Here is an 18,694-nt window from a genome sequence, read left to right as displayed (position 1 = left end):
ACAGTCTCTGCCTCTAGGAGCTTTCTACCACCAGATAAGATACTCTCTCATTAGCATAAATTAGCATATGTTAGCAGTGGGTGTATAAATCCAGACAGTGCATGAAGATTAAATGAATAAGGGATGGGTTTCTCTGTTTCTTACAAGCTGCATGTAGGACTCTTCGTGGTTTGAATTTCCCTGTTACAAAATAGGTCAGGACAGAGCCTGCTGGAGTATTCTTTTATACTAGAATTTTATTTAGGATATGCTGCTCTGCTCCAAGTACCCTTTCAGCAAAACAGAGCATCCACCACTACTGCCCTTTTCCAGAGGTATCCTGGAGAACCACAACCTCGATACAGAAGCTGCAGGTATGAAAGGGGAGCTTTCCCTTGACATCCACAGGCTTTTGATCAGTGAAATAAATTGATTTGCTAACTAGCAAAAGACTGAGCAAATACAATAAAAACCAAAATCAGTGGAGACTTAGAATACCATTTGACACAATATCTAATAATAATAATTTAATAATTAATAAGCAGTCTATGCCTGGAGGATGGCAAAACATTCATCCACTAAATGCTCCATGAATGCAGAGAGACATCATCACTGCCCCAGGAATTTTCTAATCAAGCTCTTTGAGGGCAGGGAAAGAGGAATTCTACCCATGCTTTACAGACATAAAAACTCAAGGATAAAAAACTTGAAGTATTTTCCCAAGATGAAATTGCTACCCAAAGGAAAAACTGGGCACTGAACTGAGTTCTCTAACAACAACATTTCACATTCTAATAAATATCATGCAGGACATTTTCTTCAAAGAATGAAATTTCAGTAGCATGAAACCTATTGCCCCCTCTCCTCTATGAATTCTCTGCTAGCAGTTAGACAAGAGCAAGATTTTGTAAATACGTGCATGGACAGATCATAAGGTACGTGGGGTAGTTAAATTCAGATTAGCAAATTTCTGCTGTGCACTGCTCCACAAGTGTGACTCCAAAATTTTCATTACACTCCACATTGAATTCCCAATACATTGCATAACAGAAGGTTTGCCACTGGCTTAGGCTTGGAGACATTCCGTTGTTCATGAATTAGGGTCTCCCATATGTCAAGTCGGATGCAAACGCCAAATCTGACACCTCTGGTTCATATATTGCCTTTGCAGGTGTTCACATCTGGCTAAGAACAAGTGAGAATGAGAACTCCTGCAACAGCAGTACAAAAAGCAGAAACAAAAGAAAAGGAAGATCTCAACCTCCAAAACGCAGACTCTCAATCCTTATTAATTCTCAAAGCAATAGTAATTTCCTATATCACTTTCTAAATGACATTTGACTTGATATTTGCTGAGAACTATCAGGAAACTTTTCAAAGTCACATAGTTCAAAAAAGCCCTGGTGACATTTTTTGAAGGGACCTTATTTCCAATTTTACTTTCAAATTCATAAAAAACACCTAAAATGTGAGGAAGAACTTTTTATCAGTGAGAAAAAGCCTGATTTCTAACATTTCCTCAACCCTGATATTGATGGTAATTCTATATATTTGAGGAAATATCATTTACAGTGGCACTGCCAGAATTACGTGGGCAGCTACAAGAATGAAGCAACATGGTTATGATTATTTTAAGATCAAATATTATAAGAATGATTGAAAATAAAAAGTCTGATCGTGGTTATTGTGAGGAATCTTGCAAATTTCTCAACACTGAAGGGTTTTACACTGTACTCTTCTTGTTTCAATAAAATTTTCATGGTGCCTGTTTTTCAGCTGAGTCACTTTTACCTACAGGCAATGTAAGCAGGTTATAGAATATGTATCTAGACAAAAACATCAACTTCTCCATCTTTTCAAGCCTATTTTTCCCCAGGTTTAATTACAGTACATGGATTCACAATGTTATATGTAGCTGCAAAGGAAGGAAATGAAATGAAACACTGGGAGGTCAGTATTTCCATATAAAACCTTAATCCAAGACTAACTTACACTAGTTAGGAGCGCTCCCACTAGTTAAAAAATGCAAAACTTGAAAATCACTGTTATTCAAAGATCAATGTACCAACCAAAGTCAACCCCTGGACTCTCCAGTGGTGCTGATTCCTCTGACCCAGCTCTGCCCAGTCATACAGAGGATGACAAACACTGCTCGTGGGCTTGCCACAGAGCTGGGCAGGGATATTTTGGGTAGAATGCACGACATATTCTCAAGTCTGAGTTCAAAAAACCCCCAGAATTTTCACACTGTTGGTGGCTGAAGGTCCTACATCCTGGACTCGTGGATCTCTGAAGGAAAGGGCCACCATTCCCCCCACAAACACATGGAAAGCAAAGCCCCTCCAGTGCAGCCAACCTGCTGTGCAGGAGAAGCCAAGAGTGGCCCACTGTAGTTTACCAAAGGCTGTGCTGAGGGCTTCCCTCCATGCAAACTGAGCAGCCTAGAACTCCCTTTTGAACCTATAAATCCTTTTTCAGCAACCAAACAGGGTAAGGGCGAAAGACAGCAGGATAGGGGTGAAAGACACAGAGCACTTACATTATTCTTCTGAGAAAGTACAAGTTTTCCATCTGTTTTCATCTTTTTTTAACATATCAATGGACACAGCACTCTTTTGAGATATAAGAGGTCGACCCTGTCTCTTCCTAGTTCTTTATCATTTGCCTAAAAACCTCCTATCATATTACAGCTGGTGCATCACACCCCTTCTGGCTGAAAAGGGCTGATTTGAAGGGCCTCAGACAGCCCAAAAAAAAGGGAGACATGACAGCAAAGCCTAGTGACAAAGCCCAGGCTCCATTGCTCCCACCCCAAAGCATATAGATCCTAAATTGTTATCTTGTGTTGCAAAATCCCCTATCTAGTGCCTACAGAGGAGTTGCACAGACACACAACTATTTGTAGGGCACCAGGTAGAGGTTGCCAGACATTGCAAGGAATTTTGTTGGATCTTTGTGCAACATGCAAAGGGAATGTGCTGTCTGTGCATACTACACTGCAAAAACTGGCTTTCTATAAAACAGATCTGTTAAGCAGGCAATATTTGGTGTTACCAGAAACCCAGCAGGCCCCCTAAAGAGAAAAACACCCTTCCAGTGGCTCACCAGGTGTTGCAGTCCTTAGTCACTGTCTCTCCCTTGGAATATTCTCTTCCATTGTGGAAGCACGGGCACCTCTCAGGAGCAACACATTTGTTTTCATGTCGCACCTAAGCAGAAAATATAATTTGTCACCACACGGGGCTGTTGGTACATGGCCATATGCAGGGTGAGCAAGCAGCCAGGAGCAAGCACAGAATGTGTGGGTGAAAAATAAAAGGTTGAAAAGAATAAAAGAAAGGATGAAGGCTATCCAAGGTAAGAAAGGTACAGTACTACTAATACTTTTACCCATTAACAAAAATAGAGCTGTAGGTACATAAATCACAGTCTTATGGGTACACATATCACAGCTTGCTCCCACCATCTCGAGCTGCTGGGAGAATAGATGACATTATAGCAGAACATCACCATGAGAAGGTTCAGGATGCAGTGAGGATAAAACCAGGCTAACCTGAATATGGAGAGCATATTATAGGTAAATAGCTTCTCACACACAACAAACTGGGAAAGGGCCTACTAGAAAAGCAGGCAAAGGGCCTAGATGGACTAAAAATGGGAATAGGAACACTGAGGAGGAGACCAGAAGACACAGCACCTGACCCACCCACGTGCAAATGCAGGTGCTGTTGCTACAGACAACAGCCCCTTAACGAAGCCAATCCTCTATCAACTCGCCTCTGAAAATTGCAGTAATCACTCATTTTCTTTCAAATCCCTATTTATTTCCTGGAAGACAGGATAAATATCAGTCCACTTGAGGTATTATTCTGCTCTCTCTGCAGCAGGCCCTGTTGCTGGGAAATAGGACATTATGTTCTACCCATATTTTCAGTTTCACCCTTCTGATCTGAGTTTGTATGACAACAAATCATTTGTCCCACTTAAACAAAAAAAAGAAACAAAAACAAACCAAAAAGCTACAACCAAAGTAAAACAAGTAATGCCTTTAGACTATTCCGTTTTTCCATTCCTTTTCTGTTTTCTTTTTCTGTGATTACTTTCCATTTTGAAGACCCCCAGTTTTAGAGAATCAAACACAACCAAAGCTGGCTGTGCTGACTTTTCACTCAATAGCAGTTCTGGCAAAGCCAGGATAGGTTTGGCTCTTGTTTCATGGAATACCCAAATGGAGAGCCCTTCCCCTTCTTCTCATTCAAAAGTCACAAAATATCACCTTCCCACTTTAAACTCTCTCTGCAAAATCATTAAAATAGTTTCTTTTTTACCATTAAATATGGGCCAATGAGATCAATGTAGTCTGAATGCCAGGTTAATAAAGAAGAACAGCTTTGCCTTTTCCTATGGGGACCTAGAACTGCCACATGGAGCAACTCATAAAAAAAGATTTCACAGCCCAGAGACCCTTCCTTCATACACAGCTCCATGTGTACTGTGGCTTATGGAGAGCTGCATTATGCCAAATAAAATCGCTTCCATAGAAGCAAGATGGAAACAAAGAAATGCTTTTCTAGATAATGGAGCTGCAGCTCTGCCTTCACCTTTACAAAGGATGGTGAGAAAACAATCCAGAGAAGACCAGAAAGAAGAGTTTAATACCTTCTTTCCTTCCTTTCTGGTGGCATTTAGGAAAAAAGCAGGAACATGACCTCACACTCGTGGCTACGTTTCTGAATTTTTGCAGAGTGTTCAGCAAAACAGTTCACAATACACTTGAGGGCTTGCCTCTGGATACAAAACTTGGGATTAGACATCTGGTCAGTAAAAGGAGAATTAGAACCTCTTCTCCTTGCTCCCTAAAAACTGGTATAAATTGGTATCTGTATTTCTATCACAATTAGAGCAACAGCTGCTAATCTACCACTAAAGAGGGAAGAGCACCTTGTCTGAACACCAGAGTGGGTGGGTGAGATTCAGCAAGCAGGACATAAAAACCCAAAGCAGAATTGGACCGGAAGAACAATCATTTTCTCTGCAAAACCCAATGAATTATGATATTGTTATCAGTAACACACAATCCACTGGGCCTATTAACACCCCATCCAAAAGCTGGGGCACATGTGGCAGCCTGATGCCATGCTGCACTACAAGGACCATGTGGTACACTACAAGGCCAGGAGCACTATTCACAAGCAGCTGGATTTTCTGTGGAAGTCTCTCGATCCATCAATAGACTGCAGTTAATACAGGAGATTTAGCAGCCCTGAGTGCTTGAGATGACAGGAGGCAGCAGCACTGGGGAGGCAACCATGAAAAGACATAGGTTTGTAATGAAAACAGCTGCTGTTTGCACCATTAAATGCCCTTAGGATTACAAGTGGTTGGCTAACAGCTAAGGATTCTCCCATTACTTGGGGATCAAACAGAAATGTCCATCATTTCCTTGCTCTGTCTTATTAATTGCTAAACCTTAAAAAATCTTGCAAAAGGAAGGACAATTTACAGGTTTCAGAACCTTTAAGACTCTCCTTATCCACACTCATAAGAGGTGATTGTCCATTCTGCTCTGCGCTGGTGCAACCTCACCTTGAGTCCTGGAGGCAGTTTTGGGAAGCACAATATAACAATCTAAAGCTGTTAGAGAGTGTCCAAAGGAGGTTACAAAGATGGTGAAGGGCCTGGAGGGGAAGCCACATGAGGAGTGGCTGAAGGCCCTTGGTCTGTTAGGCTGGAGGAGAATGAGGTCACAGAGCTCACAGCAGTTCTGCAGCTTCCTCACAAGGGGAAGAGGAGGGGGAGGCACTGATCTCTGCTCTGTGTGACCAGGGACAGGACCCAGGGAACGGCTGGAGCTGTGTCAGGGGAGGAGTTAAGTGGGATTTTCGGAAGTTTTGTTCCCCCAGAGGGTGGTGGGGCACTGAACAGGCTCCCCAGGGAATGGGCACAGCCCCAAGGCTGCCAGAGCTCCAGGAGTGTTTGGATGCTCTCAGGGATGCACAGGGTGGGATTGTTGGGGTGTCTGTGCAGGGCCAGGAGCTGGGCTGGATGATCCTTGTGGGTCCCCTCCAAGTCAGGAGATTCTGTGGTCCTGAAATCCAACTCAATGAGCCTAAACTTTGAACTCTCTTGGTCAACACAATTTGATGAGTATCCCTCTGTCAAGGGAAGCTCAGACATGGCTCTGTTCCACCTGGCACACCTGTGGATTTCAGTGGAAAGTCAGCCAAAGGTATAAAGGAACGTGGCATTAAGTAAAGGAAGTGGGTCAGATTAGAACCCAATAGCTAACAGGCTTTAGAATAAGAGACTGGTTTGGAGTAGAAGGGACCTTAAAGATCATCCAGCTCCATGAAGAGGGACACCTTCCACTATCCCAGGTTGCTCAGAGCCCCATCCAACCTGGCCTTGGACACTCCCAGGGGTGGGGCATCCACAGCTTCTCTGGGCAACCTGTGCCAGGGCCTCAGCACCCTCACAGGGAACAATTTCTTTCATAAATGTTTCCTTTAACTAAAACAGCCTCTCACCCTTACAGTGCAAACAAAGACAAGTCAAAAACATGTTAGGACATCAAAATGTGCTGGTCTACACCTGACTTCTCTTTCTTATGCTAGCTGTATGGCTCTGATATTTATTTGACATGCCCACCTCCTCATGAAGATATTGTAATATCGGATAAGCCCACACTGAAAAACATACAACAGAGAAATCAAAATAGGCAAATTTCCGTTGAAAACAGTTAGCAAGCAGACAAAACAATCTTCCAAACTTTCCTGGTTAAGATGTTTAGGGTTTGTATTTTTTTTCCTTTTTCTACTAACGTATCAAAGTTTTAGAAATAGTTTTATTTCAGCAGTCAGAATGCAATAAAATATTTCATTTAAATTTTAAACCTTAATTTTGTGTCAGTCACTGGGAATGGAAAGAAACTAATTTTCTACTTTTGGAGTGTCTGGATTTTGTGCTCTCTGATTGTTCTTCTCCTCTCTTTCCCCAGAAAGGTGCTCAACACTCCATTTGTATATTTATTAATATTTTCCAATGGGAAAAACCTGAAGTGCAGTAAACTAATCTGAGAAAGCATATTTTTCCCCACACTTCTGCACATATGTTATGATTTCTCTTTTCTGCTCTGCAAAAGGGTGACAAGCATTGAGAATTTCCCACCTTCCAGATAATCAAAGACAGAAGAAGAAAAATTATTTTTATGACATATTGAACATTTTTATTTGCTAGAACTCAAAACAATGTAAAATACTAAGTCAAGATGAACTGGACAACTTATTTTTCAGTTGAAAGAAATTAGGTTTTGTCTTCAAGCTAATAAGTTATCCATGAACATTGATAACTTTCATGTGCTACTGTACCACAAAAGAAAAAAAAAATCTTCAGTAAGAAGGTACAATTTCTCCCAGAATGATGATATGTGCTAATATTTATGGGAACACATGTTGAGTAATCTGTTACTCCCCACAGACCTTCCTGCAAACAGCAGCTCACCTCTGTGAGTTCTTGTAAATTAGGCAGGATTACAGAACACCAATAAGGGAGACTGACCAGTAAAATGGTTATTCCTTTTTCCAGTCCCTTTATTGCTCACCTCTGTTGGTATAAGCCTGGAAAACACAGACTTTGATTTGACTTTGCAGAGCTTTGCCTGTGTTCCCAGAGTCTGTGTTAGAAAAGGACAGGATGGAAAGGAGATCCTGGTCACCATCCCAAATCCTTCTCTAGTGGGGAAGCACAAAGCCTCATTGCAGAGTGCAGAAATAAGAAAAAAAGGCACTCCCAAACCTCATCCCATTGGGTGAGGAGGAAACTGCTCTTTGACAATGAGCTGGCAGGTTCCTGTGGAGCCAGGAATCAAACACTGGGCAAAGGGGACACACCTGAAGGGAGACTGGGCTTGATCTTGTCTTTGCATGGCAGTGGCTACAAGATCATCTCTACATGGGCTTCTCCTGTCGTGGCTTTGGTGCATCTTGTGATTTTTACTCTCTGCCAGAAGCGAAGCAGAACAAGTAATTCCAGGCTGAGTTTAGTGAAGATTAAACCATACTGTCATCTAGTGGAGAGAGAACTTATTTTACTAGTAGTTTTTAAAAATTACTGAGCCTGATCCTACAATCCAAAACCTGACAAACCACCTTGTTGAATTCAGGGGTGTATTTCACATCACTGCAAAGTCAGCTGGAGTTTCCAATTCCAAAAGGCCAAAGACTGCTCTGGTGCCAACAATTTTATGAAACAATTGTTTGTTCCAACTTACTGAAAAAGAATATGAAATACTGTAGCAAACATGAAGGTTAATTACTGTGAGGTTTTTTCCTGTGGAGTGGTTATCATAGTTGGTTTTCCACAATTATGTCAAAAGTGTACTATTACCATATCCCAGAACTGAAACCAAAAATCTCAAGCTCCTTCACCAAATCAAAGGTCTGAATGTTAGATGCAAAGAAAAACCTGTTCACCCTTGGGCTCTTGGAATTTTACAAGTACACAAGCTTTTCTAAGTTTTCTTATCTCACTATTATTTAGGAATATTTTTCAGTTAAAGGACAGACATTTATAGACTGAAATATGAAAAGAAGCAACACTTGATTTTTAAAATAGCAGGGGAAATTTATGGGTGACTTCAGATTCTGTTCTGTCTTTTTCACCTCCAAGACATTTCACAAGCCTGGGCTTTTGTCTAGAGCTGGCATTTTATTCTGGAGTAGAATCTATTTATATAAATGTGTGTTTATCAGAAAAATACAGTAGCAATGTTCAAAATATGTTTATATTAATACTAGAAATTACTGTCTAATGAGAACTCGAGGGAGCTGTTTTTCTAGTAAGATAATTGATGGAATTTGGGGGTAGAAAACACTTAAAATAATGATGAAATTTGAGGGTTACAGTGGGAAATAACCCTGGACTCCAGAAAGCCTCTTTTCGGGGGGGGGGAAGAAAAGTGTGCTTAGTACACCACCTGCAATTCCAAGACACACTCTGGCATCATCTTAGCAAGTTTCATGTCTCACGTTCCTTCTCACAGAGAGCCTTCAATTTGATACAACCTACAGGAAGGCAACTGGAGAGATGGAGACTTGACAAGGAGGAACCAGTATCAGCAGGAAGGGTGGCTGGATCAGAGAATCCCAGAATGGTTTGGGTTGGAAGGGACCTTAAAGATCATCTCATTCCAACCCTCCTGCCATGGGCAGGGACACCTTCCACTATCCCAGGTTGCTCAGAGCCCCATCCAACCTGGCCTTGGACACTCCCGGGATGGGGCAGCCACAGTTTCTCTGGGCAACCTGTTCCAGGGCCTCCCCAGCCTCACAAGTAAAGACTTCTTACTTCATACCCAATCTAAACCTGCTCTGTGTCAGTGTGAAGCCACTGCCCCTTGCCCTGTCACTCCAGGCCCTTGTCAAGAGTCTCTCTCCATCTTTCCTGTGGGCCCCCTTCAGGCCACACTGAGGTCACCCCAAAGCCTTCCCTTCTCCAGGCTGAACAATCCCAATTCTCTCAGCCTTTTTTTGGAGGAGAAGTGCTCCATTCCTCTGATCAACCTGAATATGGGCATCTGTGTACTTCTGTCTCTGAGAAAGTTCAGCAAGACTGAGGAGGGGTTTAAGAGCAGAGCTGAAGGAAAACATAAACTCATCTTCAAATCAGGCTTTGGAATTTTGATTATGAATTATTTTTACGAGCTAAAGTTCAACTTCAATGAAGGTATACTAATACACATTCTTTAAGCCAGCCACAGCTTGACAGTCAATACTTCACAACCACTTATTCCCAAGCTGCAAGAAGACTGTTGGTAGGACAGAATGAAGGCAAGAAAGCAAAGAGGACCTGCTTCTCCCTGCTGTATTGAAACCTGCTTACCATCCCTTTTGGACAGAGGCATCCAGATACGCAGCCATGGCTGATGCACTCCAAGTCATAGTTCTGGCAGGTCTTGGTACATTCCACTCCTTCTGCTCGTGGGTTGTTGGCAGGACAGATAATTTTTTCCATGGGGACTCTGCATGTCAAGCTCCTTTTTACTTTAAAGACATTAGTTTACAGAAATTGCAATTAGAACTCAAGTATTGTTGGCATAGTATTTTTCCAAAAAGTGGATCAAGATTTTGATTAGAAAATTTAGAATATAGCCTGGAGCAACACCACTACACATGATATGGCAAAGAAAGCAGCCCCTACCTCCCAGAGTGACCTCAGGCTGCCGTGAAAGCAGGTATTTAATTCTGACACAAAAAAGCTGCACTAAACATACAAGTGCAATTCCAGACTGCTCTGGGGCTATGCAAACACCTGTAGGCACTGTACATAGTCAGAAAATTCATATTCTGAGAAGCAACAGCATCGTATATTATTCTAGTTAGACCCATTTCCCATAACAATACCCTGAGCTTAAATACAAACTCTGAGACTTCAGGATCTGAGAGATCAGAGTGTCCCAAGAAGCTCTAGGATATTATTTCAAGTGGTACTAGCAATATGCCTCTCTGAGGTTTTGTCAGCTTTGACATACTAATATCAGGAAAAGTACATCTTAGGAGCATTAAGGGAAGAGTTTGGTGAGATATTCACCTGGAAGGCTTCACCTGAAGAACAGGTGACCCAACCAGTGACACTGTCACTGGTGTCCTAGCAAGCAACATTAAGCAGGTCACTGCCCTGTACCTACAGAGGGATTTACAGTGTTTTCCACTAGCAGGTGGTTTATCCTTAGAAGGTGCAAAGACAAACAATAACCCTTTGTCTCCAAGGCACAGGCTAATATCAACCACAAATTTCCTCCAGACCCCATGTACAGGTGCATTTGTCAGTGTGCCATGGAAGACACCGTGTTTGGCTCTACTGGTGTTCCCATAGGGATCATAGCTTATCCTGAGTTGGAAGGCACCCGCAAGGATCACCAAGTCCAACTCCTGGATATTCCCAGGCCTTCCCAAAGCTACACTAGCCCTGTCCCCTCTGAGATGCATCCAGTCTCAAACCCCCCTATCCCATGGCAATCCCATAAGCTCCATCAGTGGGAAACCCCAAAAGATCCCAGAGCACTTCCGGCCTTTCTCCAATGCTGCAAGCCCCAATTAGATGCTGGAAGTGTTCCCGTGCACGCCTCACAGTCAAATATTTGATAAACCTGTCTACTGATGGGAAACGTGGCAGCTGTCAGTCTCCAGGAGGTTTCATGGAGATTCCTGCTGGCTGGAAAGCACACTGGGAACCTGGCAGCAGTGTAACCTTCAGGCCACAAAAAGCCTCATTTGCACCAGAAAAGAGAGTCTGCATCCCATTAGTGAGAAGCAGCAGGCATAAAGCTGATGAGTTACTGATGTCTTGTGATCCTCAAATAGCAACTGGGGATCTCAGATCACTGCCAAGGCATCCTTTAACCTCTTCAGCTCAAGAGAGACTGCAGTGGCTAATTATAATTTTGAGAGGTGAGATTCAATGAGCCCTGCACCCTCCCACACAACCCTTTTGTTTCTATCCCATAGAAAAAAATATAAAAAGTCTCACAGTATCACAACTGTTGCAAACTCTGGAACTTCTTCTCCAATCTACACTACCAAGAGACTGAAGAGAAAAAAAATGTCAAAGTAAAATATTAATTTTTTTAAGGCATACTAACTTCTGGGAGATGGCCTCTCATCAGCAAAAACATCAGCCAGGAAGGCACCAGGAGCTCTGTTTGTACTGCAGTGCATGAATCCATTCTCACAATAGCTAAGAAAAACAAACAGAGCTTATATTTAATGAAATGGCATTTAGCTTTCACCCACACTGATTTTCAGTCAACAGGGAACTTGTCAGAATACAAAACTACACCTCACTGGGGCTGAGCCGTTGCTCTCCGTCCACTGTGTCTGTCAACGTTAAAGGCAAACTTTCCTTAAGGGAGTTGATGGGATACAGTGGCATGGCAATCCAGCTGCCTACTGGCCCTGTCCTGCTAGATCCAGTGCAGCTGCACAGGGATAAAGCCGGGCAAGACAATAGCCAGCTTTGCCGTGGAAAGAGGTAAGGGACCACCTAGTTCCTGAAACTTGGGATTTTTGTGGTAGAGAGGAAAAGGAGAAAACGCTGTTCCCAAAACTGGGCTTGCCCACCAATTGCATTCCCACTCCAAGTGTACTGCTACTCAATTTAACAATTAGAAATGCTTTTTAATACTTGTATCTTTGACAAGAGGTAATTAGGTTTTAACAGTTAAGAAGTGTATCACAGTACATTAAAGTGACATTTTAAAAGCCCACAAAGTACATATTGTCAGTAATTAAGCTCCATTTCTAACTGGCAGGAACTGTTCATGGAACAGGGCCTAATACAGAGTAATTCTGAGTAAGGTGGCATTTGAAATTAAGTGGAGAGAGATGCAACAGCAAAACTCCCCATTTGGTTTGTTGGAGGCAAAATCTTGCCTTTTCTTAAACTAGTTTCAGTGGATGCACAGGAACTGACCCAGTTAACAACTCAAGCCATCCAAAAAATTGGAGTGAGGGGTGTAGGGAAGGGTTACGAACATTGCACTTACCACATGGAGTAATGATCCGAGAAGACATCCTCTGGCTGGAAGATCTCCCCATCATAGTAGCAGGAGCACTGGGACTTGGGCACGCACTGCTCGTGCTCATCCAGGTAGTGCCCAGGGGGACAGTAGCAGCCCTCCAGGCAGAGCTGCTCACAGTCCTCTTCTGGGTAGGACAGGGACCGGCATGTCTGGTTGCATGGTGTCCCACACTGCTGGTACACCTGGCCTTCAGGACAGGCCATTGCTGGTGAAATACATGAGGGAAAACAGCATTTGATCTAAATCCAGCTAAAGGAAAAGCTGCCTAAACCAGACTGGGAAGCCTGGGATTAAAAGGTATTTGCTCAATTTACTCATCAATGGAGTATTACACCATCCTCCCTTAAATGCAGCACCAGTGCAGCCTCAGGCACTGGTTATATATACACACAAACAAAACGTTACAAAAGGAAGTTCCCAATAATGCCAGGACTTGAGTACAACCTTTGTGATGGAAATCCAGCCACAAAATTTCACCCAGAACATGAAACAAGTGCTGTCCAACCTCTATTATTATTTGGATCACGGTCAGGATAACCTAATTGAAGCTCTCCTAAAATACCTAAAGGGAACCTACAAAAGAAGGAGAGAGGCTGTCGACAAGGGCCTGGAGTGATGGGACAAGGAGGAATGGCTTCACACTGACAGAGAGCAGGTTTAGAATGGACATTGGGAAGAAATTCTTCCCTGTGAGGCTGCTGAGGCCCTGGCACAGGTTGCCCAGAGAAGCTGTGGCTGCCCCATCCCTGGAAGTGTTCCAGGCCAGGTTGGATGGGGCTCTGAGCAACCTGGGGTAGTGGAAGGAGTCAGCCCATCAAAGGGAGGTGTTGGAATGAGATGGTCTTTAAGGTCCCTTCCAACCCAAACCATTCCATGATTCCATGCATTTAGTAGCATTACAAGTGTGATGTACACACTTACACCTCTCTTCCCTTGCAACAATCTGGTCAAAGTAGAAAAATAGTAGAAGTAGTAGAGAAGTAGTAGAAAAGTACTTTTCAGCTTTGATAAGCAGGTGTGCTGCAACACGTTACAGCCTCACATCCCAGAAGTACTCCACGATTTCTATGGAAACAGGAGCAAATAAGGAAGTAATTTAGCAATCATGAAGCCAAACCTTGATACTAACGATTTTTGATGATGAATTATTTTATATGGAGACTAACTATGGCCTTTTGAGCCATTTTGGCTTCTTTGTTTATTACTTCCTCTTTCTACAGGGCCGATTTTGAGGCATTCACCTGTGCACACATCAGCATCAGCACTAGGTGGCAGCTATGACAACACATTGCAGAAGACAAGAAAACGAGTTAGTTTTATCAAGAGTTTGAATTTAACAGGCTTCCTGATAACCAGGATTTACACTGTCGTTTGTAGCAACCTTCCACAGCAAACAGTTGTACGGTGATGAGGAAGGCTGTTCAGGGAAGCAGCTGCAAATCAAAGTTGGCGCATTTGTACCTTGCTAAAACCAAGATCAAAGGGTTACAAGAGAAAGCCCTTCCTCTTGTCATCCCTGCAGAACGATGTGATAATCCCTACTCTCTTCTGTGTGCACACGTCCCTGGGGACTCTGGCAGGCATTGAACAACAGGATGGGCCTGCAGCCTCAGCCAGGTGTTCACTGGACTAGCAAAGCAAGGCCCACATACTGACCAGGTGCTCATGGTCACCTCCACAGAACTCTTCTGAAATGAAGAATTATTCCTGCCTACTGAAGAGAGACATGATTGCATTAACACCTCCCCAGCTTCTCTTGAGGCTCCTGCAGCCCCATACATGGGAGTGTAACACCCTAAACTGAGGATCCAGCCCAGAAGCATCTAAGGTGACTTGAACCCTTCTTCACAGCAAAGGTCACCCAAGCCTGGGACTTGTGCCCAAACTATTTAATGTGCCTTTCACAACACAGCCCAAGAAATGTGTGCTCATCAATACAGCAAATGCTTCCTAACTCTGGACTAAGCAGCAGATAGATTCACTCACTCTTACAGGAGTCTTTGGCAGCCATCCACAGAAACATGCTTCTAATTTACATAAACCTGATTTTTGCAGTAAATCAAACACTGAACAGGCACAGCCCAGGGCTGAGGACCATTTTAAAAATAACTTTCATCACTAAAGGCACGTTATAGCAAGACAACCATGAGGCCTCAGCCAAAAGTATTATTTGCTACCCATGAACCTCTGGAAACATGGAACTGGTCTGGCAGATTGCAGATGGGTGCATCAGTTTATTAGAGTTTCAAGATTCAAAATAAGATGGGATAACCAAGCCCAACATTCTGCCCTACTTTCTAGTCAGCGGTAACACTCCCTGTCCACAGGGACAACTTTGCAGTGGATCCCTTTCTTAGGCAAAGCATTGTAATTCATGTGTGGGAACAGTTTCAAACTGAAAGACAGTAGGTTTAGATTGGATATTAGGAAAAAATTCTTCCCTATGAGGGTGCTGAGGCCCTGGCACAGGGTTCCCAGAGAAGCTGTGGCCACCCCATCCCTGAAAGTGTTCAAGAACAGGCTGAATGGGACTTGGAAAAACCTGGTCTAGTGGAAGGTGTCCCTTGGAACAAGACGATTTTTAAGGTCCCGTTCAAACCAAACCATTTTATGATTTTCCTTGCCCATGCACCTCCTAAAATTTTCAAAACATCCCCTATTTTTCCAGTTTTGCTTCCCAAAGCCATGCTTACACTCCACATCCCAATACACTGCTCTATCCCTTCCCAGCAACATCTGTTTTTAACCACAAAAAGGCAAGACAACTGACCTGGGAGAGGCCTGTTGTCTGTACACTGTGTAATACACTGTCACTAAGAAAAACCCATCCCACTGTTGCCAGGAAAATGAGAGGAAAAGGCAAGGTGCATCTAGTCTCTGTGGATGCCTCCTGTAAAACCAAAATAGCTCAGTGCTGTGCTCTGAAGCACAGCCTATCCCAGGAATAAGATAAGAAACAGTGGGAAAGCATTGGAAAAAATGTGTCTGCATCAAACAGCTCACGAAGCTTTTGTGGGTGGGTTTTCAAACCAGAGTGAAAGGGACAAACAATGACCAGTTCCTCAAGTAACACAAGGTGAAAATGTTGCCACCTCTGGGTGAAGGTGCACCCTGTCAGGACTAGATTTAACACAGCTTCTCCACCATGCTGAGGCCCAGCATGCACTGTACCCATCCTCAACTGCTGCTCAGAGCCTGTCCTTAATTTCCTGCTCCATCACTCTTGGATTTTTCCTATACAAATCCTCTAACAGAAGCCATGCAAAGTCACAAGGTGCCCCAGGACTACCACATTAAGGAAAATAGTGGGCTTACCAACAGGTCCTGAAATCTGAAGAAAGATCTAGGGAGCTGTTGACTGATTTCCCTGTGCCACAGAACAATACACACTTGAGACAGGTAAACATAGAAATACTTTGGTTGGAAAAGACCCTAAGATAATTGAATCCAGCTGCTAACCCCACCACTAAAGTCCACCTCTAAACCATGTCCCTAAGCACCACATTCACGTGGCTTTTAAATACCTCAAGGGATGGTGAATCAACCACTTCTCTGGGAAGTCTGTGCCAGTGCTTGATAACCATTTCCATGAAGAATGTTTTCATAAAACCTAATCTGAACCTCCCTGGTAAAACCCGAGGCCGTTTCCTCTCCTCTTGTCACTTGTGTCCTGGGAGCAGACCTCGACCCCGACCTGGCTGCACCCTCCTGTTGGGGAGTTGCTGAGAGTAAGAAGGTCCCCCTGAGCCTCCTTTTCTTCAGGCTTAAGCCCCTGGCTCAGCCACTCCTTACCAGATTTGTGCTCCAGCCCCTTCCCCAGCTCAGTTCCCTTCTCTGGACACGCTCCAGCCCCTCAATGCCTTTCTTGTCCGGAGGGGCCCAGAGCTGCCCCAGGATCTGAGGTGTGGCCCCAGCAGTGCCCAGCACAGGGGACAGTCACTGCCCCGGCCCTGCTGCCACCCCATGGCTGGCACAGCCCAGGTGCCATTGGCCTCTTGGCCCCCTGGGCACACCTGGGCTCATGTCCAGCCGCTGTCCCCAGCACCCCCAGGGCCTTTCCCAGCTTTCCAGCCCCTCTGCCCCAGCCTGGAGCTGCAGGGGGTTGGTGTGACCCAAGGCAGGACTGGGCTCTTGGCCTTGTGGACCCTCAGATCTCTGACCTGGGCCCATGGATCCAGCCTGTCCAGATCCCTCTGCAGAGCCTTCCTGCCCTCCAGCAGATCCACACTCACAGCCACCTGAGTGCTATCTGAGAACTGAGTGAGGATGCACTCGATCCCCTTGCCCAGATCCTTGGTTAAAGTATTAAATAAAACTGGCCCAAACACTGAGCCATGGGGAACACCTCCAGTGACCAGCCACCAGCTGGGTTTAACTCCATTCACCACCACTCTCTGGACTCAGCCATTCAGCCTGGGGTTTACCCAATTTTTTACATGCAGGTGCACGAAAGACCCTTCACAGCATGGCCTGTCTGCTCCTCCCTTGCAGCATGAAGGGATTGGCTCTGGTGCTTATTCACGGTGGGCTGCAGGAGTATGAGTCAGGTCTTAAATAATCGAACTGCAACTGAAATGATTTCAACGATAAGGACACTGAATGCACTTGATAGCTTGACACACAGCAGAAATGCTGTGCTACACTAATGACTTTGCTCCCTGGCACTTATCCACTCCAAATCAAGTAAACTGGCTCTGTCAAGTCATTTCCCAAGAAACCAAATCTCTGGCGATGAAGGCAGGGGTGGAGCACACATTCAGTGCACTGGGCCATCAGCACAAATTACACAACCTGCACATTCACATCTCAAGCCCATTAAAGAAGAGGGATTGCTCTCCTTCATGTGACAGGAGATGTCTAGGGCACCAGGATTATTTAATGGGGGCTGATGGATCTGCAATCAGGGAAATCGTCACTTTGTGAGAGCACAAAGCTCTCTGTAATGCACAGAAAGGAAGAAGCAGCTCTGCACTATTAAAGATTAATTGTGAAAATTGACTTGTTCAATTACAGAAAGAGCAATGGGGCATTATCGCTGTTCTTTCTTTCAGCCTCCAGACCTGCAGAGCTCTGAAAGGATTTTTATTACATTACTGTTCCACTATCTGAACATTTACATAAACTAGGTAAAATCTTATAAAACCATGCAGCAGTTTAATATAAACTGGGTTTGTTCTCATTCACAGCAAACACTTTCCAGCCTGCAGAAGTTGTGGTTACTGACCTTGCAGACCCTACCAGGTCAAAGGCCAGCGACCTCTCTCTTTTCCACTTTCTACACACTCAGTTTATAAATGTTTTTCCCACCGTCTGTTTGGGAAGAAGTAGCAGAACAAATCTGGAGAGCTGCCAAGCACACATGTTTCCCCCCAAATTTTTCAATTGTCTTCTTTCCTTAATAACAAAGTTGCTCAGGAAAATGGAAAAACATTCACTTCACAAATATTTATGGGAAAAGTATGTCTGTGCTCAGTCAAAATTACATGGCAATTTCCTACCACATTGACCTAACAGAGAAATAAAAGAAATATAAGGTGTTGGATTCTTCTGCTCCTGCCTCTTAGCAGATTGGCTATTAATCTTGCCCTGGATAAGGGAGAGATGTCAGAGAGGCTGTGGGACCTCTGTTTTTGCAGATATTCAAAATTTGTCTGGACAAGACATCAGGCAATCTACAGTAATTTAGCCCTGCTGTGAGGAGGGCTGGTGCCACAAGATTGCCAAAATTCTCTTCTGATACAAGTTTGTCTTGCCCTTCTGTGCTTCCTCCATAACCCCACATTCAGCTAAAGTCAGGAGTCACTGATGAGGTCAGGACCTGGGAAGCTTGGGCCTCAAAAAAAGGCAATTCGTGGATTACTACAAATCACTTGGGAGATTTCTACCCTGGGACATTCAGAAAGTTTCCAGGTGAGTAGCTGAAAATGGAAATCCAGGCAAAAGTTCTGTGGAGGTGTGTCAGATCACTGCTTCTCTCCCCCAGTGCTGAGCAGTCCCTGGAAACAGCTTTTGCATCCTTACCAGTGGGGACTAAAGATTTGCTCTCATCATTTGCCATAAGGAAAATCTGGCATCTTATTCTAGATCTTTCATCCAATTCTGTTGCCAGAAAAATTCCTTCAGGATAAGGAAAATAAG

At 43.9% G+C, this 18,694-nt stretch overlaps 1 protein-coding gene across 1 annotated transcript in view; it reads right to left on the bottom strand.

Moving 5' to 3' along the window:
- VWF (von Willebrand factor) overlaps positions 1-18,694 on the bottom strand; it is a 123,569-nt gene that overhangs the window by 68,987 nt on the left and 35,888 nt on the right. Inside the window, exons 16-19 of the mRNA XM_042050443.1 lie at positions 12,521-12,761; positions 11,618-11,712; positions 9,859-10,019; positions 3,085-3,188 (exon numbers count right to left, since the gene is read on the bottom strand). Of these exons, the coding sequence (XP_041906377.1) occupies positions 3,085-3,188; positions 9,859-10,019; positions 11,618-11,712; positions 12,521-12,761 (601 nt within the window). The remainder of the gene's footprint in view (positions 1-3,084; positions 3,189-9,858; positions 10,020-11,617; positions 11,713-12,520; positions 12,762-18,694) is intronic.

The sequence above is a fragment of the Corvus kubaryi genome, unplaced genomic scaffold, assembly GCF_017639235.1.
Source record: "Corvus kubaryi isolate FWS band 111438036 unplaced genomic scaffold, C.kubaryi_AGA036_p1.0 74, whole genome shotgun sequence".
Taxonomy (NCBI): Eukaryota; Metazoa; Chordata; class Aves; order Passeriformes; family Corvidae; genus Corvus; species Corvus kubaryi.
This window is presented reverse-complemented; position numbering and strand designations above follow the sequence as displayed.